This window comes from Theropithecus gelada, chromosome 7b (assembly GCF_003255815.1).
Source record: "Theropithecus gelada isolate Dixy chromosome 7b, Tgel_1.0, whole genome shotgun sequence".
NCBI classification, from domain to species: Eukaryota; Metazoa; Chordata; class Mammalia; order Primates; family Cercopithecidae; genus Theropithecus; species Theropithecus gelada.
In genome coordinates, this window is record NC_037675.1 from 82291730 (window position 1) to 82313833 (window position 22104).

Sequence of the window (22104 nt, forward strand, 5' to 3'; positions counted from 1 at the left end):
TTGGGTAGGAGAAAATCCAAACATATGTAGTTTCTCACATGTTCTATCGCACCCGCCTGTCCATTACTGTATTCTCGGTATCGTCCAAGCATCTGGTCCACTTGTCGCAGGTTCCGACTGGTATCCTGAGAAAGAAAATTGACTGAATTAATTATTCCAAATACTTTTTTTCCTAATTGATCTTAGTAGTACGTCAATCAACTAAGTCAACAGTTTGTAAAATGTATAAATTTTATCATGGCTAAGTTGAATATCAATGTACTTCATACATATTAAATAAATCTTAACACCACTGAGAGAAACTCAAATCCGACTGCAATTTACTTGTGTAATATCTGCAGCACATAATGTAAATCGTTATTCAAGGTTCCCTAGTAAGTTGGCAACAAACCATTAATTCTTAGAATCACAATTTTCAATTTGTGCCCCTCAACCAATTCACACTCTTTATAGAAAAGGAATCCTGAAACAGCAAATCTAGTAGACTGTGTGCGAGAGAAGAAAATCATTAAGATCAATGTTATTTCAACTATTCTTTTACCTCAGAACTTGATATGAAGAAAAATAACAAATTTAATTTTCATCACAATAGAAATGGTTCTCATCTAAATATGCTAGATTTTACCTGGGAGATTAATCAAGATATTTCTTTCAAAAATATATACCTATTAATGTGTCTCATTGTTGGGAAAGTACAAGAATTCATACTGCAAAATTGTATTGTTATCTTACTTTACTTTACTTACATTTTACTTACTTTACTTACTTACTTACTTATTGATCAGAAAGGGTCTTGCTCAGCCACCCAGGCTGTAGCGAAGTGGCATGATCATGGCTCACTGCAGCCTCAGCTTCCTGGACTCAAGGAATTCTACCGCCTCAACTTCCTGATTAGCTGGGACTACAGGTACACAGCACTAGGCCCAGCTAAACTTTTTTTTCTTAATTTGTGTATAGACAGAGTCTAAGTATGTTGCCAAAGCTGATCTCAAACTCCTGGCTCAAGCGATCTTCCTACCTCAGCCTCAGCAAAAGTGCTAGGATTACAGGCATGAGCCACCATGCCCAGCCCAGCCCATGATGTTACTTTAAATAAGTTTAAAAAGGATAGGTCTTCTGGTTTTCAAATCAAAGCATTCACCACCAAAAATTATCTTCTTCTTATCTAAGCATACTAACCAAAGCAATTAAAAGCCAAAATCCATGCTTAGCCAGGCTAAGGCAAAGGTAAGGGATTAATGAGTAGGAAATACATTCTAAGTTTTCTTTTCTCCCATATAGCTATGTTACCCTTCCCCCACCTCTTTTCTAAAGCCCTTTCTAGGAAAAAGAAGCAAAATGCCTTAACTCAAACCTCCAAATACTGGCAAAAATTAGCCTCTACATCAAAATGGAATTTCTTTATTTTCATCCACAAATAATCTACCTCACCAAAATGAGCAATTTCTCTAAAGGCACATGCCCATGAGAAGCTAAACTATCATCATTTCTACTGGTTTCACTCTCACAATATTTTATTTAGAAATACTGCTTTATCCTAAAACACTCTCCATCACCTATCACATATTTCAAATATCTTTACCAACTGTCATAGGCAGAATAATGGCCCTCAAAGATATCCAAGTCCTAATCCCTGCAACCTGTGTATGTATACCTTACATGGCAAAAGGGATTTTGCAAATGTGATTACACTGAAGACTTTTAGATGGAGAGGTTCTCCTGGATTATCGGGTGGACCCAATGAAATCACAAACATCCGTAAAAAAGGAAAAGGGAGGCAGGAAAAGTAAAGTCACAGGATGTGAGAAGGGCTTGGCCCTTCCAACCCTTCCCTGCTGGCTTTGAAGACGAGGGAAGGCAGCCACAAGACAAGAAACGTGAGCAGCCTCTAGAAACCAGAGAACGCAAAGCAATAGATTTTTCCCTTAGAGCCTCCAGAGAGGAACACATCCCGACCAACACTCCGAGACCCAATGAGACCAGTGTTGACTTCTGACATACAAAACTTTAAGATAATAATTTGTGTTGTTTTAAGACATTAGCTTTGCAGTAATTTGTTACAGCAGCAAGAAAACTAATCCACTGAAACTATTAAGCAGCTCAAACTATTTAAATACTATTAAATGCAACCATTGTTAAACTAACCTGTAAAGTACTTGTAATAGTGTTGACCTTCTCGGTAACTTCTACTGTAGGAAGACTTCGAGTTCCCCTGTGAGTTGATCTGGCAGCCCATGGACTCAATCGGTCACGATAGCGAAAGTGATCTGATTCGCTGGATGATTCTGCCATTGATGTACACAAATCCTTTTAAATAAATATAGGTCAAGGTTAATGAAACAGGAAAAAGCATAGAAATAAAAGACTAATATAACTGTTTACTTTTGATCTCTTGTCTATGTTCAACCCATTAGTTATTTTGTACACTGTAATTTCTACATACATAGCTTAAAAACACAAGAAGTCACTTCCCCATGTAATTCTCCCTCCTTTGTTTTCTCTGCTTTAAGGGAGCAATTCCTCAGATATGATTTTGGTCATGTTTACAAGTCCAGTGATAATAATCCCCTGGATTCATGCAATGCTTCCAAATTATTAGTACCTCACTTAATCCTACCAACAACACCGTAAGGTAGATGAGAAAAACACAGATAGTCTCTAAAGTTAGGACCGGCAGGTATCTTAATATTTGCCTAATGTCCATTCTACTATAAGAACATAGCAAGACCTACCACAAGACGGTCTCATTCAGTGTACACTGACAAATCTCATGCACCTTGATTTAAAATATGGTAGAATTAAACAAATGCTGTAATACAGGTCCAAATTCTACAATAACAGATACGTGAGAAGGTGGCATCTTCAACATCTCCACCAAAATAGAAAGCCGGACATCCTGAGTATAGGCATCAGTAGATAATTCTCTAAACATGCTTTTCTTCCATCCTTGCCTCAGTTTTCTATTTAATGCATTAAAAAAAATTATTTCATGCAAGGGAACCTCAAAAGTTTCAGGAAACCTTTTAATAGAAGTTGAAGAAACTAAATAAGTTCAGAACAAAGAAGCATCAGAGAAACTCAACTGATAAAAAGTGAAAGTGTATTGAGTATCCCAATAATTTCATTTTCTACTTAATGGTGGGTTAATGTTACTTTAACATTAATTGCTAGAATCTTTCTAAAATCTACATGGCCATTGTGCTGGCTGATTAAATACAGTGTGATAAAACATTTCTCTTTTTTGTTTTGTTTTTTCAGATGGATCTTACTCTGTCACCCAAGCTGGAGTGCAGTGGCACGATCGTGGCTCACTGCAACCTCTGCCTCCCGGGTTCAAGCAATTCTCCTGCCTCAGTCTCCTGAGGAAACATTTCTTGAATAATAGAGTATCTTAGACTTCCAGGATCTTTATTCTGAATGCATCTGGAAGTACACTGATCATACATTTAAGGAGAAAATAAAGAGAATTTGCTAAACGTGTACATGTCCTAAAGCATTTAATGAAAGCAATTGTGTTTTTAAAATATTAGATGAAATATAACTAAACAAATAAACAAGCAAGAAACCTTGCCATAAGCTTAGGTTTTTTAAAATGAAATACAGTCTGTTACTGCTGTATCAAAAAAAAAGAATCAGCGAAATATCCAGCTTCTTCACACTAGCTAAGACAGGGTTAGAGAACATCCTGTCGGAACACCCATGCTTCTCCTCTGCCCAGAGCTCTTAACTTCCTTCTGCATTTGTCTTCTCTGGTTCTTGCCTGTCTTCTCTTACATGTAAGTACAAAGGTATAGTACCCATGATGTCAGTCCCTCCCACCATAAGGAAACATGAACAAGAAATTAAGACTGAAGCAACTGTTTGGCTTTGCTTTTTCTGGCTCACAATGCTTAAGTCCAAAGGAAAAAAGTATTTTCTTTAGAAGAAAAGACATCTTACATATAATGTTCACCTTTTAAACTTAGGAAATGACTTGTATGCATCTCATAAATCTATGCCACGTAACCTAACATCTTTTACTCTAAGTTACAGTACTTCCCATCAAGCATTTTCCATTAGTGAAGGCAGGAAAAGATCAACATTTTGTAAGAACTTGCTATTCTGCCAGTTACTGTGCAGATGCTTACATAAGGCAACCCAATTTGATTCTCATAACAACTTATTAAAGTGAATACTATTAACTCCCAATTTATAGAGGATATGCTACTGCTAAAAGATATAAAATAACATGCAACTCCCTACAGTAATTATAAGTAGAATGCAAAACCAAGATTCAGCTGGCTTTCTCTGTCCTCAATACTCTGTTCTTCCCACTGTGCTCTGCTGTCCGTTTATCCGAAGAGTTATCAATCTTAACAATTAACAAAAAGTGCTAAAGACTGCAGGTGCAGGCCAGAGCCTACATGTGTCTATAGTCTCCTCAACTCCCTTTCATTTCATGTTAGCATAAAAATATCAAGAAAAAAGGGAACTATCAAGTAATAATATAAAAATCTTAACTAGGCACCAGGAAAAAAACTAAGAGACATATCTATACTAATACATTTAATAAAGCCCTGAAACAAATCAATCCATGGGTCCCAGATAAAGGGATTTTTGTTTCCTTATTCCTTTTAGCCCTTATATAAGAGAAAATAATAATTATGTCTGGCATCTGTCTCTTTCATATCAAAATTCTACAGCTTAAAGCATAACAATTTTCATTTTAACAAGTCATAATTGTGGAAACTAGACTGAAGTTAATAAATCACTGAAGATAAGAAATCAGGCAGAATAAAAAGTTAATATTGAAAAAGCCAATGTGCTTACTATAACAGTTGTTAATGAGAACAGGAAACAAAATAACTGTTTTTGAGACGTGATATTTCTAAGACTATCAAAATTTTAATAATAATCAGTTATCTGAAGACAACTTCACCAGATATAAATGGCACGTCAGACACTTCTACTATGTAGACAATTTAAGTTTCAAGATGACTAAAAATAATTATAACTGAAATTTGGGGATAATATTTAAGATATAAAACAGTACAGACTAATAAAGTAAATATGCATGTATCTACCACCAAGAACTAATAAATATTATCATTCTGACAGATGTACCTTTGAGAGTTTTTAGTAAAATATTTAGAACACTGTAAATAAAGTCTTAGTACCTTCCAGCCACCCCTCCTTCACCCAGTACTACTCCTGCCCCATTTTCCCAGGGATAATCACCAGCATGATTTCATGTATAACTCTCCAGGCTGTTTTTATACTATTCCCACAGGCATGGGTACCTCAAAGTCTTTTTTTATAAAAAACACACTGCACTGAATTGATAAATATTAACAAGTAAAGATATGGGGGCATCTGAATTTAACTCTAAAGCAGAAAATCTGACTGGTATAAATAAAATAAAGAACAACATAAACATAAATTATCTCCAATCGTCATATAATACAAGAAAAAAAAAATGATCTCTCACTTACCCCCACTAGGATTACATACTTTTACTAAGACAGAATCACACGTTCCGGCATGAGTTTCACTAGCACACACACAAAGTCTTCAGCTATAAAGTTAAGTTACTGTAAGCAATAAAAGATGTTCAAACTCCTGCATCTGATGGAACTCCTGCAGAGACATCAAGATTTAAGATGAGATCTATCTGAGAAATTGGCATGGCTTTTTTTAAGCATATGAAACATTCAGCAACTATCTAAGGGCTTTAATTACATACGCTTCATAAATGTTAAACTAAGTAAAATTTTAAAATCTCATTATAATAAAAAATAGAAGTTAGATTATTTTCATTGTTGATAAAAATCTGGCATTTTCTTCCACTGTTACTGACAACACAAGGTCAAACATGATTCCCACAGCTAGCTAACAGAGCACCTAACTAACCCTTCATGCCACAACACAGAAGGCAGCTATAGTGGCAGAAGTCCATCCTTACCAAGAGTCACCAATCTATCATCAGCCAACACCACTACACCCCAGACACAGGACTGATGGAGGGAGAAGCAGATGAGAATGGAGTGGCCGCTGAAGTTGGCAAGAGGCTCACACCACGTAATCAGAACCTACAGCAGAATACATGGGAGGCCAAGAAAATCCTGAGAGCCCCTTAATATAACTGACTCAGAAAGAAAAGTACAAAGCAATAAGCGTCAATTATACACTCTTCTTTTGTCATTAACAACGTATTATTTTACACTATAATTAAAAACTAATTTTATAAAAGAATGGTAAATAGTAATATCACTGGCAATAATGAAAACTGACCGGGCCTCTGAAAATAGTTTCCTCAATTAAAGTGTACCTATTATTTCATTTCATGTCAATAAAAACATATTGAGAGTGGTCACATAAGGAAACAAATATTCAGGGCCATGAAAAGACATTTAACCTAATAATCTAAGAAATATAATTTAAACAATAAGATGCTTTTCTAGACTATGTAATTGTTTTCTGTTAAATGGTAACGTCTATGGTTAGCGAGGTTGTAGGGGAAGGAGCACTTCTACACTTTCCTAATGGGAACATGCAAATTTGAATAACTTGCCTGGATGTCAGTAGGTAATAAGTATCAAGAAGAGCTTATACCTTTGCCCTGGTAATTACACTTCCAAAAATTTCTCCTAATAAAATGATTTAGAATACATATAGAAATTTATATACAAAAAATATTTACTGTAATAGAGGCAAAATAAAAACAACTCAAATTCTCAAATTTCAAAATACAAGAATGGTTAAACTAAGGTATATCTATACAATGAACAGACATTAAAAAATTTGTTTCTGAAGAACATTTAATGACAAAGCACGGGATAAAGGCATGAATTCCAATTTCATAATAAATGTTATATGTTATCTGTATGTGTATATAAATGACCAGTTCTATGGTTTGAATGTCCCCTCCAAAATTCACTTTGAAATCTAATCCCCAATGAGGCAGTATTGAGAGGTAAGACCTTCAAAAGGTGATTGGGTCATGAAGGCTCCTCCCTTATGAATGGATTAATCTATACACGGAGTAATGGATTAGTGGGCACTGGTGGTTTTTTAAGAAGAGAGACCAAATAAGTACACTTGGCCCCCTCACCAGATGATACCCTATGCTGCCTCAGGCCTCTGCAGACAGTTCTCACCAGTAAGAAGGTTCTCACCAGATGCAGCCCCTCAACTTTGGACTTCTCAGCCTCCGTAACTGAAAGAAATAAAGCCCTTTTCTTTATAAATTACCCAGTTTCAGGTATTCTCTTATAAACAACAAAAAATAAGCTAGGACAACCAATATATAAATTTAGAGGTGTGGGGAAGGGCAGAGATAAAGGGGGAGTAGGGAGAAACGGAACAAAAATAGATTTACTATCCAGAGTTTATAGCTGATTTGTTTTTGCAAAAACATTCCGGCCGGGCACAGTAGCTCGTGCCTGTAATCTTAGCACTTTGGGAGGCCAAGGCAGGCGGATTGCCTGAGCTCAGGAGTTCGAGACTAGCCTAGACAACACAGTGAAACTCCATCTCTACTAAAATACAAAAATTAGCCAGGCATGGAGGCATGCAGCTGTAATCCCAGCTACTCAGAAGGCTGAGACAGAAGAATCACTTGAACCCAGGAGGCAGAGGTTGCAGTGAGCCGAGATTGCGCTGCTGCACTCCAGCATGGGCGACAGAGCGAGATTCCATCTCAAAAAAAAAAAAAAAAAAACCTACATTTCATGAATTTTCTACAGTGATTTGCATTAATGTATAATCAGAGAGAAAACTAAAATGTGTGCTTAAAAGAAACAAAAACAAATTAAACAAATTTAAAGATCTCTACAGAGATAGCAGATTAAAAGGCTGACAGCAGATTAACAGGCTGTCAACCCAGAAAATTTAATTAAATAAAAGCTCTATATTCAGAACTTCCATTTTCTTGGTAACTGTGTCCTTTTCCTCCCTGGCAACTTCTTGACCTTATTTCCTAGTCCCCTGGCATCTACCTAGGTAGGGCCATGCCACTAGTTCTCACCAACTGATGAGCTGAAGAAATGAGCCGATCACAGGGCCAATCTCTACTATTTCATACTGAAGAGCATTCACTGACCAAAGGAAACATTTATCATGAGTTTATGAATTAAAAGAAAATTTCTTTTAATTTATATTATTTTCTCTTTGTAGTTTTACTGAAGTGCAGTCACTAGATTCAAAGATGACATTCTAAAATACTAGAATGAACGTAAAAATTGGAGGATATAAAAATATCCAAATGTGTAGCAACATCACCTGTGCAATCAAATTCTACTTTGGAAAACAAATTAAAAATGGTCCACAAGTTATATTTAATCACTATTATAATTTGAAGCCCAAAGAAGAATTATTAAGACTAGTAGAAAAAAACATTTATGTATGCTCAAGGAAAATCTTCATCATTGCCTTTAAAGATTTAAAAGAAAAAAGTTCAATTAGATAAGAAATTTACCCTCATTATCATAAGAAATTTCAGCATCACACACTGATGAAAGAAAAGGAAGAACTGCTAAATTTGAAGAATGACCAAACTCTTGAATAACAATTTAAAGAAACAGAAATACCTAAATTCTGGTTAAAGCTGAGAAAGGTATTTCTTTCAACTGGAGAAAAAACAGTAAACACTCTTCTGCAGATTACTACCAGCTGCTGGTGCAACAAAATTTCTTATTAATAAGAAAGCAACAACATTTGTGCTGTCTACTTTTCAGACGTGAGCTTTTTCCAAATCTCTAGAGAAGACTAAGACGGCTGACCTTGGGAGAAAGTCTGGAATCTTAGAGCAAGCTCTGGGTCTGATATTACAATTCTTAGAATAGCTTATTTAGCTGCTCCCAACAAATCAGTATTTAAAGGCATAAATATTGTTGCTTCTGTCTTAATGAACCTTATAAAGAAAAAATACAGCCACCAGAGCAAATAACAATCCTCATCAATTCACTCCCACTGAGGATCTATCCATCTAAAACAAATGCCCATATGCAAACTTGAATACTGCGACTAAAGAGAGTAAAACTGCATTCAACCCTTGTAATAAGAGGATTGACAATGAGCCTTTACAAACTCAAGTCCACCTCTTTTGTTATTTGACCTAAAGAGCCATCAGATTGTCTTCATTATAATGATGCACATTTGTATGTATGAGAGTTGTAATTTATTGATTCCCAAATCTCTTTGCCTCTGAGCCAGTTTAAAACAATTAAGATTTGCAAGCTGTTCCATAAAAGATAAGCACCCAGCATCAGGGGTGATATTTCACAAAGACTGACTAGTGCATGTTAAGTAGGTGATTGCTTCTGTGGCCTCCAAGTGCCTCAGCTGTCCCTGTCCAAGGTAATCGTCCTCAAAGAAGATGTTCAAGGTAATTGTGTTGATATGTAGGGGGTAAGGGAAAATTGAGAGTGTATTTTACGCTTAATCATTAACAAAGTTCAAATTTTAGAATGTATTTCTCACTGTTTCTGATATGGTTAGGCTTTGTGTCCCCACCCAAATCTCATCTTAAATTGTAATCCCCATAATCCCCATGCATTTAGTGAGAGACCTGATGGGAGGTGACAGGATCATGGAGGCAGTTTCCTCCATGCTGCTCTCATGATAGTGAATTCTCACAAGATCTGATGGTTTTATAAGGGGCTCTTCCCTCTTCACTCCTCACTCTTCTCTCTCCTGCCACCATATGAGAAGGTCCAAGCTTGCTTCCCCTTCACCTTACGCCATGATTGTAAGTTTCCTGAGGTCTCCCCAGTCATGCGGAACTGTAAGTCAATTAAACCTCTTCGTTTATACATTACCCAGTCTCAAGTCGTATCTTTAAAGCAGTGTGAAAATGGACTAATAGAGTTTCAATAGCTGTAGGACTTGAGAGCTTTGCCTCATCCTTCAAGTGAAAAAGTTAACAAGCCAGCAGACATTACCATGTAGAAACAGTTAACAATTGTACCTGTCTTCTTTACATCGGTGCTCTTCTGTAACTTCATCTGCTCAAAGCCTTTTGGCAAATTTATAAAAGATCAAAATCAAAAACTGTCCAGTCCACCAGTCAGTTCTGTTATGTTAGTGAACATAATACATTAGGAAACAGAATCAGATACTTAAATTGATTTTTCATCATTTAATGAGTTGTCACTACATTTAGAAATGAAAGATGAAAGTAAATAAATAAGTCATAGTCTTTGACAGGAGAGAAAGACTTTTAAGTGTATTGTAAATGGTGAGTTAAGTAATACAACAAAATCCTTGGGGAGTTAGGTTAGGATTTTTCTACTCATCTTGAAGGATGCACATAAGTTTGACAGGTGGATGAGACAACGAAATAGAATCCAATTAAAAACTGTCTCAGAGAAAAGTAGACAGGATCCAAATAAGCTCAGCTCTTGCATCCTTCTACCAGGGAAGTTCTGCCCTCATCTGATTTTCATGCTATGGTTTCATGGGTTTTTTTCAATGATTCTACTATTTTCAAAAGAAAATAAAAACATTTGAAAGCCACTACTATAACTAAAGAAAAAAAACTGAAGAATCCTGAGTGGAGAGTAACACGGTAATAAGCACATCAACAGCAGAACAGCTGGGAGGCTGTTGCAATCTATTAGGTAATGAATGGTGGGCACCTAAGCCAGTGGCAGCGGAAATGAAGTGTAGCAGGGATGAATTAACTCTGAGGGCAAGGTAAAAGAGTAAAAGATGAATCACAAGTTCCAGGTTTTGGTAGCTGGATGGATCCTGAACTATTAAACTGAGCAAAGAAATCAATGAAAAGAAAGAGCTTTTAGGAGAACATATGTTCTAAATTGAACTTGTCTAAGCTTCAAATATAAAGAGAGGATCAATTTGTGTTTCAGGGAGGAAATACCAAACTAAAGATGTCTAATAAGCAACTGGATATGTGAGTCTAAGGAAATATTTGATAGTCATCAGTATAGGGGTGGATAAGATCACCGAGAAAAAAATGCACAGTGAGAAAGGAAGTAGAACCAAAGAAAACCCCAGAAGAACTCCAATATACAAAAGGCAGACAGAGGAGGTGGCAAATGAGATTGAGAAGAAACATGAAAAGTAGGTGGAAAACTAGGGGAAACTATATAACAGAAGTTATGAAAAGAAGGGTTTCAAAACAGCAAGAAAAAAAAACTTACAATTTCCCAGTAATCAATGAATTGCCTTTCAACTCCAAATCCATCCTTCATTGTCTGCTCTTCACAAATAGAGCTGAGGCCTTTAAATATTTCTCCTCTGTAGCTAGCATAATGTTAAACTTTGTCATAGAAAGTGTTGGAAGGGTTGTTTTTGTTGTTGTTGTTGTTATTTTTAAATCCAAGACGGTGGAATGGAGGCATCGTTGGCATGCCTCTCCCACTTGGAAAAACAAAACTGTGTGCAGAAAGTCATGCTACGAATTTTCTTCCAAGAAGCAACATAGGAACTTAAAAACACTGAAAGAAACCACAAACCCTTTGAAAGAAGCAGTGGGCAGTAGTCTACACGATAAACCAGGAGGAAAACTGGTAGTTGCCAGAGCGTGAGTGGGGAGAGACTGCCTCCATGATACACTCTCCCACTGGGGAGCCGAGCAATCCAGGCCACAGGAGAACACCTTAACCCTACCCAGTGCTGGTGCTGACTTAGGGAGCAGTGAGGTTTTATGAAAAGGAGCAGCATCGAACCATGTTTACTCCCAGACCCAAGCAGGGACAGAGGGAAGCCATTCATGATCCTACCTCACAAGGGACCTCACCTGAAATCTGCTGGTTAACTGAGACAGTGGTCACAGGTTGAGAGAAGCTCCCAACTGAGACCTGTGATATAATCTTTAGTGGGGACAAACGCCCTTGGTCAGAACCGAGGAGTGGGCAGAAAGTGTGCTAGAGCTGCAGGCACAGGACCTGGGAGCCTCTACTTCACGGGCTGACCAGGAGGTGCACAACCTAAAAGCTGGTTTCTGTGTCAGTTGGGAACACTTATGGCTTGGGACAGTTTTGAGGGCTGCCGGGAACCCAGCTAGCTACTGCTAGCACAACACCGTGGGTATGAGACCTGCCTTGCCAAGTTCATGGGAGCTGAGTGGGGCTTACTGCCACCTGCTACCCCATCCTTCCCCTTGTGGATTCTTCGGTACAGCAGAGGTAGCTGTGTTCCTCCCTGGAACATTACCCCTGTGACCAGGGAACTGTCCTCTAATCCCCATTGGGGCCACTGTTTGCACTCGAATGTGGGGAGCCAGACTGTGGACTTGCCTGACCCAGCTCCGACTAGCTTTGCCCATCCACCTACTCTGGTAGCCTAACACGACAGAGACTTTTGCATGCTTCATGGCCCCACCCATTGCCTGAGACACCAGAGTACCTCCCCTGGGTAACAAAAGGCAAGCACAATTCCCACCACTAATACTGCAACTGGTGCTCTTTTGCAAGCACCACCTACAGGCTGGAAGCAAACCAGCACAGCCCATTACAATATCTGCAGGGACATCATAGTGCTCAGGAAGAGAAAACATTATGCATGACCTCAGCTACCACCATTGCCTGCATCACCCTGGTTAACCAGGAGGCCCTGAGTCTGTCCACAGGCCCAGTACATTGCAACTACAGCTGGCATTTGAGAAAGCCAACACACTAAGGCTATTTATAACCAAGGAAATCTCACAGAGTGTGTCATTCTCCTCTCACCCCCATCAGAGCCATGCTAGTACTCACTGTTGGGAAACTGGAGGACAGTTCACAGCAGTGGATCCCTTGTAGACATTCTCCAGCACCAGCCTAGAGTGTGGCAGCCCCACGAGTTGGTTAGACCCAGAGCAGCAGCAAGATTCACAGTAGTCTGGCCCTGAGAAACTGCTACTCCTAGAGTAAGGGGGAGCGTACCACATTAAGAAGGCAGACACTCCATCGGACAAAAGAAACCAGACTGCAGGCTCTGAGTCCCTGAACTTTCCACTTGTGGGAAGTTTCTTTCAGCAGAGGCACAGGTGCAGTGCTGGGCTCAGTAGGGGAAGTATGCGGCTCTACCCCAATTGTCAGGCAGCCTTGGTGCTCATGAAGGATCTTGGAGAAGGGGACTTTTCTCCCCCTCTCTCAGCACTGCAGACACAGCTGGGGCTCCTCCCACAGGAGCATGGCATGGGTGCATCTGTAGACAGCCTTTCCATAACACTTCAGGGTGGCTGCATACCCATAAGAGGAGTGTCCTCCAGGTTCAGGCTTGCAAGAGAGCCAGAGTCACGATCCCCCTCTACACAGATGAAAAGAGGTACCTGTCTAATGGGAATAGTCAGAGCACTTCATGCAGAGTGTGACTGGGAGATGGATCACTTTCCTGGTGGCCCGGAAGGGAGGCTGTGGTGGCTCCCTCCCTTGCCCACAAAAAGACCTCAGTGCATTTCACTGAGAGCTTCCCCAGCCATCTCTGTCAAGGCTGTGACCTCTGCCCACCACTGGGATACCGCATTTACCCAAATGCTTTAGTTGTAGCTGTTTTTTACCATGGGTACCTCCTACTGGCCTGTAGCCTGAACTGTTCAACCCAGTAAATAAAACAATAGAAAAAAAAAATTAAGTGCATACCACTGAGGAATGAGGTAAGCGTCATAAGATTTCTCACTCCAGCCCCACAGGAGAGAGTAAACCTGTTCACACACCTAGCACATTGCTACTATAACCAGCATCAGAGAAAGCCATCACACAAAGATTTTCTATAACCAGGAAACTCATACAGAGTCTTTGGCATTGAAAGTACCCAAAGCCAAAACTAGGTGACAATCAACTATAAACATTAAAGTCATATCCTCAAGGCAGGGCAGGGAGGAGAAGAAAGTTCTTAAAAATCCCTGTCCAATCAAAAACAAATTCAAAAATAATTAGAAGAAACAGTCTACCCAAGTAAGAAGGAAACTAGAAAAATCATTCTGGCAATATGAAAAAACAGAGTTCCATAACACTCCCAAAAGATCACACTAACTCTCCAGCAATGCATCCAAACCAAGGTGAAATTTTTGAAATACCAGATAAAAAATTCAAAAGGTTGATTATTAAGTTATTCAAGAAGATAAAAGGGAAAGGTGAAAACCAACATAAAGAAATCAATGAAACAATTCAGGATATGAATGAAAAATTTTCTAAAGAGACAGACATTTCAAAGAAAAAAAAATGAGAACTTTTGGAAGTGAAAGGCACATTTAGGGAACTACAAAATGCAGCAAAAACTCTTAACACTAGACTAGACCAAGAAGAAGAAAGAATTTCAGAGCTCAAAAACAAGTCTTTCTAAGTAAATCAATCAGACAAAAATAAAGAAAGAAGAACGAAAAGATATGAAGAAAATCTCCAAGAAATATGGAATTACGTAAAATGGGCAAACCTAAGAATCATAGGTGTTCCTAAGAAAGAAGGTAGATCCCTGTCTCTCTCCATATACAAAATTAACTCAAGATGGATTCAAGATTTAAATCTAAGAACTAAACCTATAAAAACTTAAGAAGAAAACCTAGGAAAAACTCTTCTGGACATTGGCCTAGGCAACAAATTTATGACTAAGACCACAAATGCAACAAAAACAAAAATAAATAAATGGGACCTAATTAAACTAAAAAGTTTGTGCACAGCAAAAGAAATAATCATCAGAGTAAATAAACAACCTGCAGGATGGAAAAAAAATACTTGCAAATTATGTATCCAACAAAGGACTAATATCCAGAATCTACAAGGAACTCAAACATATTGGGGGGGGAAAAGTAATCTTATTAAAAAGTGGGCAAATGACATAAATAGACATTTCTCAAAAGAAAATATACAAATGGCCAACAAATATGAAAAAAAAAGACCAATATCACTAATCAGAGAAATCCAAATGTAAACCACAATAAGACAACCTTATTCCAGCAGAATGGCCATTATTAAAAAGTCAAAAAACAATAGATATTGGTACCGATGTAATGAAAAAAGAATGTTTATACACTACTGCTGGAAATGTAAATCAGTACAACCTCTACGGAAAACAGTACAGAGATTTCTCAAAGAACTAAAAGTAGATCTATCATTTGATTCAGGAATTCCACTATAGGGTATCTACCCAAAGGAAAATAAGTCACTATGTCAAAAAGACAGCTGCACATCTATGTTTATCACAGCACAATTCACAATTGCAAAGATATAGAATCAACCTAAATGCCCATCAACTGATGAATGCATAAAGAAAATGTGGTACATGTGCATACCATGGGAATACTACTCAGCCATAAAGAAGAACAAAATAATGTATTTTGCAGCAACTTGGTTAGAACCGGAGGCTACTATTCTAAGTAACTCAGAAATCAAAAACCAAATATTTCATGTTCTCACTTATAAGTGGGAGCTAAGCTATGAGTACACAAAGACATACAGAGTGGTAGGGTGGACACTGGAGACTCAGAAGGGGGCAGTGTGAGAGGGGGTTGAGGGATGAAAAGCTACCCATTGGGTACAATGTACACTACTCAGGTGACAGGTGCCTAAAATCCCAGACTTCACCACTATACAATTCATCCATGTAACCAAAAACCACTTACACCCTAAAGCAGGAGTCTCCAGCCATGAGCCAAGGACCACTACCAGTCCATGGCCTGTTAGGAACCGGGATGCACAGCAGCAGGTGAGCAGTGGGTGGGTGAGCAAAGCTTCATCTGTATTTACAGCCGCCCCCCTTCACTTGTGTTACCACCTGAGCTCCACTTTCTGTCAGATCAGCGGTGGCATTAGATTGTCCTAGGAGCACAAGCTCTACTATGAACTGTGCAGGCGAGGGATCTAGGTTGTGTGTTCCTTATGAGAATCTAATGTCTGATGACTCAAGGTAGAGTTGAGGTGGTGATTCTATTCCTAGGGAGCGGCTGCAAATACAGATTACCATTAGCAGAGAGGTTTGACTGCACAGAGACCTTAGTAAATCGATGGCTTGCAGACTCATATCAAAACCCAGTAGCAAGTGACAAGCTGCATCTGGCGGCAGGCTTTAAGTCAGAATCTGATACTTACTTCAGTCTGCACATGGCCTGCCCATTCTTTTATTTACCACTTCTGTCCATACCTCTTTCCTGCACTATGTGCTTGTCTCAGTCACTGTTTTGGTAAGCCCACAAGCTAACCCTAGCCAAAATGAGTAAAAACCAAACGTCACTGGAGAGCTTCTTTGAAAAGGGGGAAAGATCCAATGATGGGACAGCAGAAGATGCTAAAAGTGCCAACAAAAAAGAAAACTACATTTAAAAAAATTACCAAGAGTCCTACTCAAATTAAGAGTTCATTGCAACAGGTGATTCACCTTCTCCAAGCCTGCTTTGTATATGTGGTGACCAGCTATGCAATAAAGCCATAAAACCTTCAAAACTGCTTCACCACATGGAGACCATGCACCCTGCATTAAAAGACAAGCCTTTGGAGTTTTTCAAAGGAAAAAAACATGAACACGAAGAACAGAAGCAATTATTGAAGGTCACCACTTCATCAAATGAATGTGCACTGTGAGCATCATTCTTAGCGGCTAACCACATTGCTAGAGCTAAGAAGTCCTTCACTGTTGGTGAAGAGTTGACCTGCTTGCTGCTAAGGACATTTGTCATGAACTTTTAGGATAGACTGCAGTTCAACAGGTAGCACATGTTCCTCTTTTGGTTAGCACTATAACTAGATGAATTGATGAATAACAGAGGATACTGAGGTACAATTGTTAAAGAGGATTAATGAGTCATTGTGGTATGTAATCCAGGTTGATGAGCCTATCAATGTTGACAATAAGGCATCAATGTTTGCTTTTATGCGATATGTTTTTCAGGAGGATGTGCATGAGGATACCATATGTGTACTTTTGTTGCCAACCAACACCACAGCTGCAGAACTACTAAAGTCTTTGAATGACTACATATCAGGAAAACCAAATTGGTCATTTTGTGTCGGTATGTGCACAGACAGAGCAGCTGCCATGACTGGATGGCTTGCTGGTTTCACTACTCAAGTCAAAGAGGGTGCTTCTGAATATGAGTCTATGCACTGTGTCATCCATGGAGAAATGCTGGGTAGCTGAAAAATGTCACCTGAACTTAACAACGTTTTGCAGGATGTGATTAAAATTATCAGTCACATTAAAGTACATGCCCTTAACTCATGTCTGTTCTTGCAGCTCCGTGAGGAGATAGATGCGGAGTACACACGTCATTTCTTATACACAGAAGTGAGATGGCTTTCTAAAGGTAGGTCACTGGCCAGAGATTTTGAGTTACAAGAGCCGCTCCAGAGAGCTCTTTTAGAAATAGTCACTACTGGCAGCACATTTCAGTGACAAATGGGTTGCAAAACTTGTTTACTTGTGTGACATATTCAAATTCAACCTGCTCCACAAACTCAATCTGTCCCTTCATGGGAAAACGACAATTGTGTTCAAGTCAGCAGATAAAGTGGATGCATTCAAAACCAAACTAGATTTATGGGGGCAACCAGTGAACATTGGGAGTTTTGACATGTTTCAAATATTAGCAGAGATTTTGAAAGAGACTGAGCCAGGGCCTCCTTTCTCCCAGCTGGTGTATGATCATCTATCTCAGCTTTCAAAGGAGTTCGAGCATTACTTCCTGATATGGTCTGGCTGTGTCCCCACCCAAATCTCATCTTGAATTGTAGTTCTCGTAATACTCATGTGTCGTGGGAGAGACTGGTGGGAGGTAATTGACTCATGGGGGCAGTTACCCACCATGCTGTTCTCGTGACAGTAGTGAGTTCTCACAAGATCTGATGGTTTTATAAGGGGCTTTTCCTCCTTTGCCTGGCATTTCTCTCTCCTGATGCCATGGGAAGAAGGACGTGTTTGCTTCTCTTCCACCATGACTGTAGGTTTCCTGAGGCCTCTGCAGCCATGCAGAACTGTAGGTCAATTACACCTCTTTCCTTTATAAATTACCCAGTCTCGGGCATTTCTTTGTAGCAGCATGAGAACAGACCAACATACTTCTCAACCACCAAAGATCCCCAAATTGGGAAGAAATGGTTCCATGACCCACTTGTAAATACACCAGGTGAATCAACTTTGTCCATGCTAGAAGAGGATCAGCCTCTTGAGACTGCAAATGACTCTGGCCTTAAAAGTATGAGACAACTTCAAACCTCTGTATGTTCTGGATTTAAGTCAAGGCAAAATATCCTGAGATTGCCTTGTGCACCAAAAAGCCTGCTTCCATTGCCAACATCCTATCTTTGTGAAGCAGGGTTTTCTGCAGTGACAGCAACCAAAATGAGACTACAGAGTAGAATGGACTTAAGCAACACACTTTGGGTGTCACTATCTCCCATCACCCCGAGATGGTACTGTCTAGTTGCAGAAAAAAAAAGCTCAGGGCTCCCACTGACTCCATGGTGAGTAGCATAATTATTTCATTATATATTACAGTGTAATAATAACAGAAATAAAGCACACAATGAATGTAATGCACTTGAATCATCCCAAAACCATCCTTCTCTCTGCCTCCCAGTCTGTAAAAAAATTGTCCTCCAGGGAAAGTGCCTCTGGTGCCAAAAAGGTTGGGGACCCCTGCCTTAAAGCTATTGAAACCAAAAATAATCATAATCATAATAATTATTTTTTAAAAGGACACTGCAGGAGGAAGGGGCTTCTCTTTCTGGTTCCATGTTTTCCGTTTGTTGCATTTTCATTTCAGCATCCTGTGTGAGGGATATCCAGTGGTACTCAACTCCATCAAGTGTCAGCAGTACCTGCACTGGGCAGCTTCCCATCAAGTTTCAGTAACCCAACCCCTACTCAGATTCTTAGTGAATCTGACAGACACCCTCACAGTCAATCCCCCTGCTTCACCCTACCAGCATCCTGGAGAGGTGTTTCCTGCCCATCATTTGTGGTGCGGTTCCCTGCTTTCCAGCATCACTCCGCCTTTAATTAGGAACAGTGTCCCCTCCTTGTCCAGCAACTGTGGATCAGCTATGGCCCAGTAAGTCAGCAAGTCTCTCCACCATTCGGGGGCTATAGCCACACCTTCTCCAACAAGGTCTGAATCCCAGCCTTGAAGAGAGCCCCCTCCCATTTATACCTCCTGTGGGCACTCTCTCTCAGCCCAGGGGATTCTTTGGAGTCATCTCTGTCCTTTTACAGATAATCCCCTTATAGTTAATTATATCAGGAGTCAGCAAACTTTTTTTCTCTGCCACAACTATTAGCCTCTGCCAGCTGTAGCACAAAAGCACAGACAGTTACAAATGAATGGGGTCGCTTGATTTGACCTGTGGTAGGCTAAATTTAGCCCATGGGATATGGTTTACCAACTGCTGCTGTATGTTAAACTTTCCCTGTTAAAATTACTGTGGGACATCTGTCTCGCCTGTTTAGGGGCAAATGCTGACTGAACTCTGAGAGATGAATGCAACAAATATGCCAAGTAGGAAAAGGAACAGAAAGTATCCTTTGGAAGTGCTAGTGACTGTATCAAAAGCAGTCTCAGTAAAACAGCTTAGGTGAGGATGATGCCAGGTTGTGGAGAAAACAGGAGGTGAAAAAGCAGAAGCACTGTGTATAAATCATTCTTTTAGGAAGTCTGGATATGTGAAGAAAGAAAGAGATTAGTAGCTAGAAAGGAATATTTATGTGTGGGAAATAAGCCTCAGATTGCAAAATAGTTGAGGCTCTGATGCCAGGCAGGTCCAATATACAAGAAATAAGATGGCAGACTTCAGACAAGCCCTATCTACCATTAGGATCCATGCAAGCAAGGCACTTATTGTTGAGAGTCCTGTGCAACCACCGGCTGATAGTTTGCTACACTTCTTTCCTGCAAACACTGTGACATACTTTCCCCACCCTCTGCAGTTAATTCGCAGCTTTCAAGCCTCCTGTCTTAATAAGTTACACAAATAATGGCCTTCATCCAAAAACTGCTTTGCAGTACCAGATGGTTCAGCAAACTATGGCACAGCCAATTTTAAGGGTCAGGAAGAAGATCATGATTTCTTGCCTAAGAACTCAAAGACCATCCTTTAGCAAAAGTTTATTGAGAAGACCTTAAAATTAAAGGTATCGATAGGAAATGTTTTTTAAAACATCGATAAACTAGAAACATACTGGATTTAACGATTGGCGCACATAGCTGGAAATCAGAACATCAGAGGTACAAACGCGAGAATCACCATTTCCTGAGCACCTCGGTATGAAAGGTACTTTGCATACAGTCAAGTATCTCTGCAAAGCTTGGCTTAACCTCAGGCCAACCTTACAAAGAGGATTTCTAACCTCCCCAAGGGCACATACTAGCTCTTGTTTATCTATTCCCAGGCTCCAGAATAGTGTCTTAGTGTTTGGCACATTTAATATTTACTTCTTAAATGAACAAAGTAGTCCCTTTTTTGCAAATGAAGAACTACTAAGGCTCCCAGTAGTTAAGCAGCTAGAAAAGCCTGGATTCAAACCACACCTTAAAGCAACCTTCTAAATAACTAGGAGACCCCACAACTGGAAACATATATAAACCAAGACAGAAAAGAAAATTTGTTTTAGTTTGCTTTTCTGTAAAATTATGAGACTATGATATATTACTTGCTTACATTTATACAAAGGCATAATAATGTTCAACTTTATTTAAATAATAATAGCTATTGATTTATGGTTTTCTATGGACTAATTTCTGTACTAAGTGCTTTACGTATGCTCTCTCATTTAATCCTCATAACACTATTATTATCATCCCCATTTTATAGAAAAGAGAACTAAGGCTTAAAGAAGCAAAGTAACTTAAGTGGCAGAGCCAGGATTCAAATCCAGGCAAGAAGACTATTTCCAAAACTCAACTTTTAAATCAATACACTTGTTACATGTAAATGGCAGTGGCGAAAAGGCAAAAAAACAAAAACAAAAAAAAACAGGTGTACCAGTGAGTAAAGGTACTCTTCCCTAAAAGCAAAATAAGCTGATAAGAACAAAGGGCTTGGGTGGGCACAGTGGCTCATGCCTGTAATCCCAGCACTTTGGGAGGCCGAGGTGGGTGGATCACTTGAAGTTAGGAGTTCGAGACCAGCCTGGCCAGCATGGTGAAACCCCGTCTCTACTAAAACTACACAAATTAGCTGGGTGTGGTGCTGAGCACCTATAATCCCTGCCATTTGGGAGGCTGAGGCAGGAGAATTGTTTGAACCCAGAAAGTAGAGGTTGCAGTGAGCCGAGATTGCACCACTGTACTCCAGTCTGGGTGACACAGTGAGACTCTGTCTACAAAAAAAAAAAAAAAAAAAAAAAGAATAAAGTACTTATTGTTGTAATTAAGGCTGTGAGTCCCCCCAAAAAACAGAACACACATGAGCTAGCTTAAGTGAAACAGAAATTAATCGTTTTTAAAGAACACAATAATGATGGTAGTGGTGGTGGCGGTCATCATGGTAGAAGCAATAATATTAATAACTCAACAATTAAATGGCCCGTTTCTGTGCCAGGCCCTGTTCTAAGCACTTTACTTGTATTAACTAATTTAACCCCAACAACAGCCCTGTAGAGTAAACATAGCTGTAACCAATATCACAGGTAAGGAAACAGCTTCCAAAAGTTAACTTGCCCAAACTCAAAAAAGTAGAAAGCTTTCTTCCACACAGACATCTCTATTCCACAACCAAAACCTAGCAGGCTCAGTTCCAGGCTGTATTTTTGCTCTGATTTCATCAGGAGTCCACCCTGGTCCAGCACCTCAGAGCAGGAGGCAGAATCAAATGGACCAGTGCCTGGAAGCAGAGAATTAAAGCTCATCCATTCATCCATGAGCACATTCATTCACAAGCACTTATTCATCCATTCACAAGCACCTGTTTCATAGCAAACCCTGTCGGCAGAGTAGATTCTAAATGTTTATCAAGCCAGGCACAGTGGCTCATGCCTGCAATCACAACACTTTGACAGGCCAAGGTGGGAGGATCACTCGAACCCAGGAGGTCGAGGCTGCAGTGAGCCAAGATCACACCACTGCACTCCAGCATGAGTGCTGGAGTGGAAGGAAGGAAGGAAGGAAGGAAGGAAGGAAGGAAGGAAGGAAGGAAGGAAGGAAGGGAGGAAGGGAGGGAGGGAGGGAGGGAGGGAGGGAGGGAGGGAGGGAGG

At 39.6% G+C, this 22104-nt stretch overlaps 1 protein-coding gene across 2 annotated transcripts in view; it reads right to left on the reverse strand.

Annotated features, from left to right (window-relative positions):
- CEP128 (centrosomal protein 128) overlaps window positions 1-22104 on the reverse strand; it is a 466370-nt gene that overhangs the window by 438769 nt on the left and 5497 nt on the right. For both annotated transcript variants that reach the window (XM_025391920.1, XM_025391921.1), the window contains exons 3-4: window positions 2146-2307; window positions 39-125 (exon numbers count right to left, since the gene is read on the reverse strand). In XM_025391920.1, the coding sequence (XP_025247705.1) occupies window positions 39-125; window positions 2146-2292 (234 nt within the window). In that variant the 5' untranslated portion in view covers window positions 2293-2307. The remainder of the gene's footprint in view (window positions 1-38; window positions 126-2145; window positions 2308-22104) is intronic.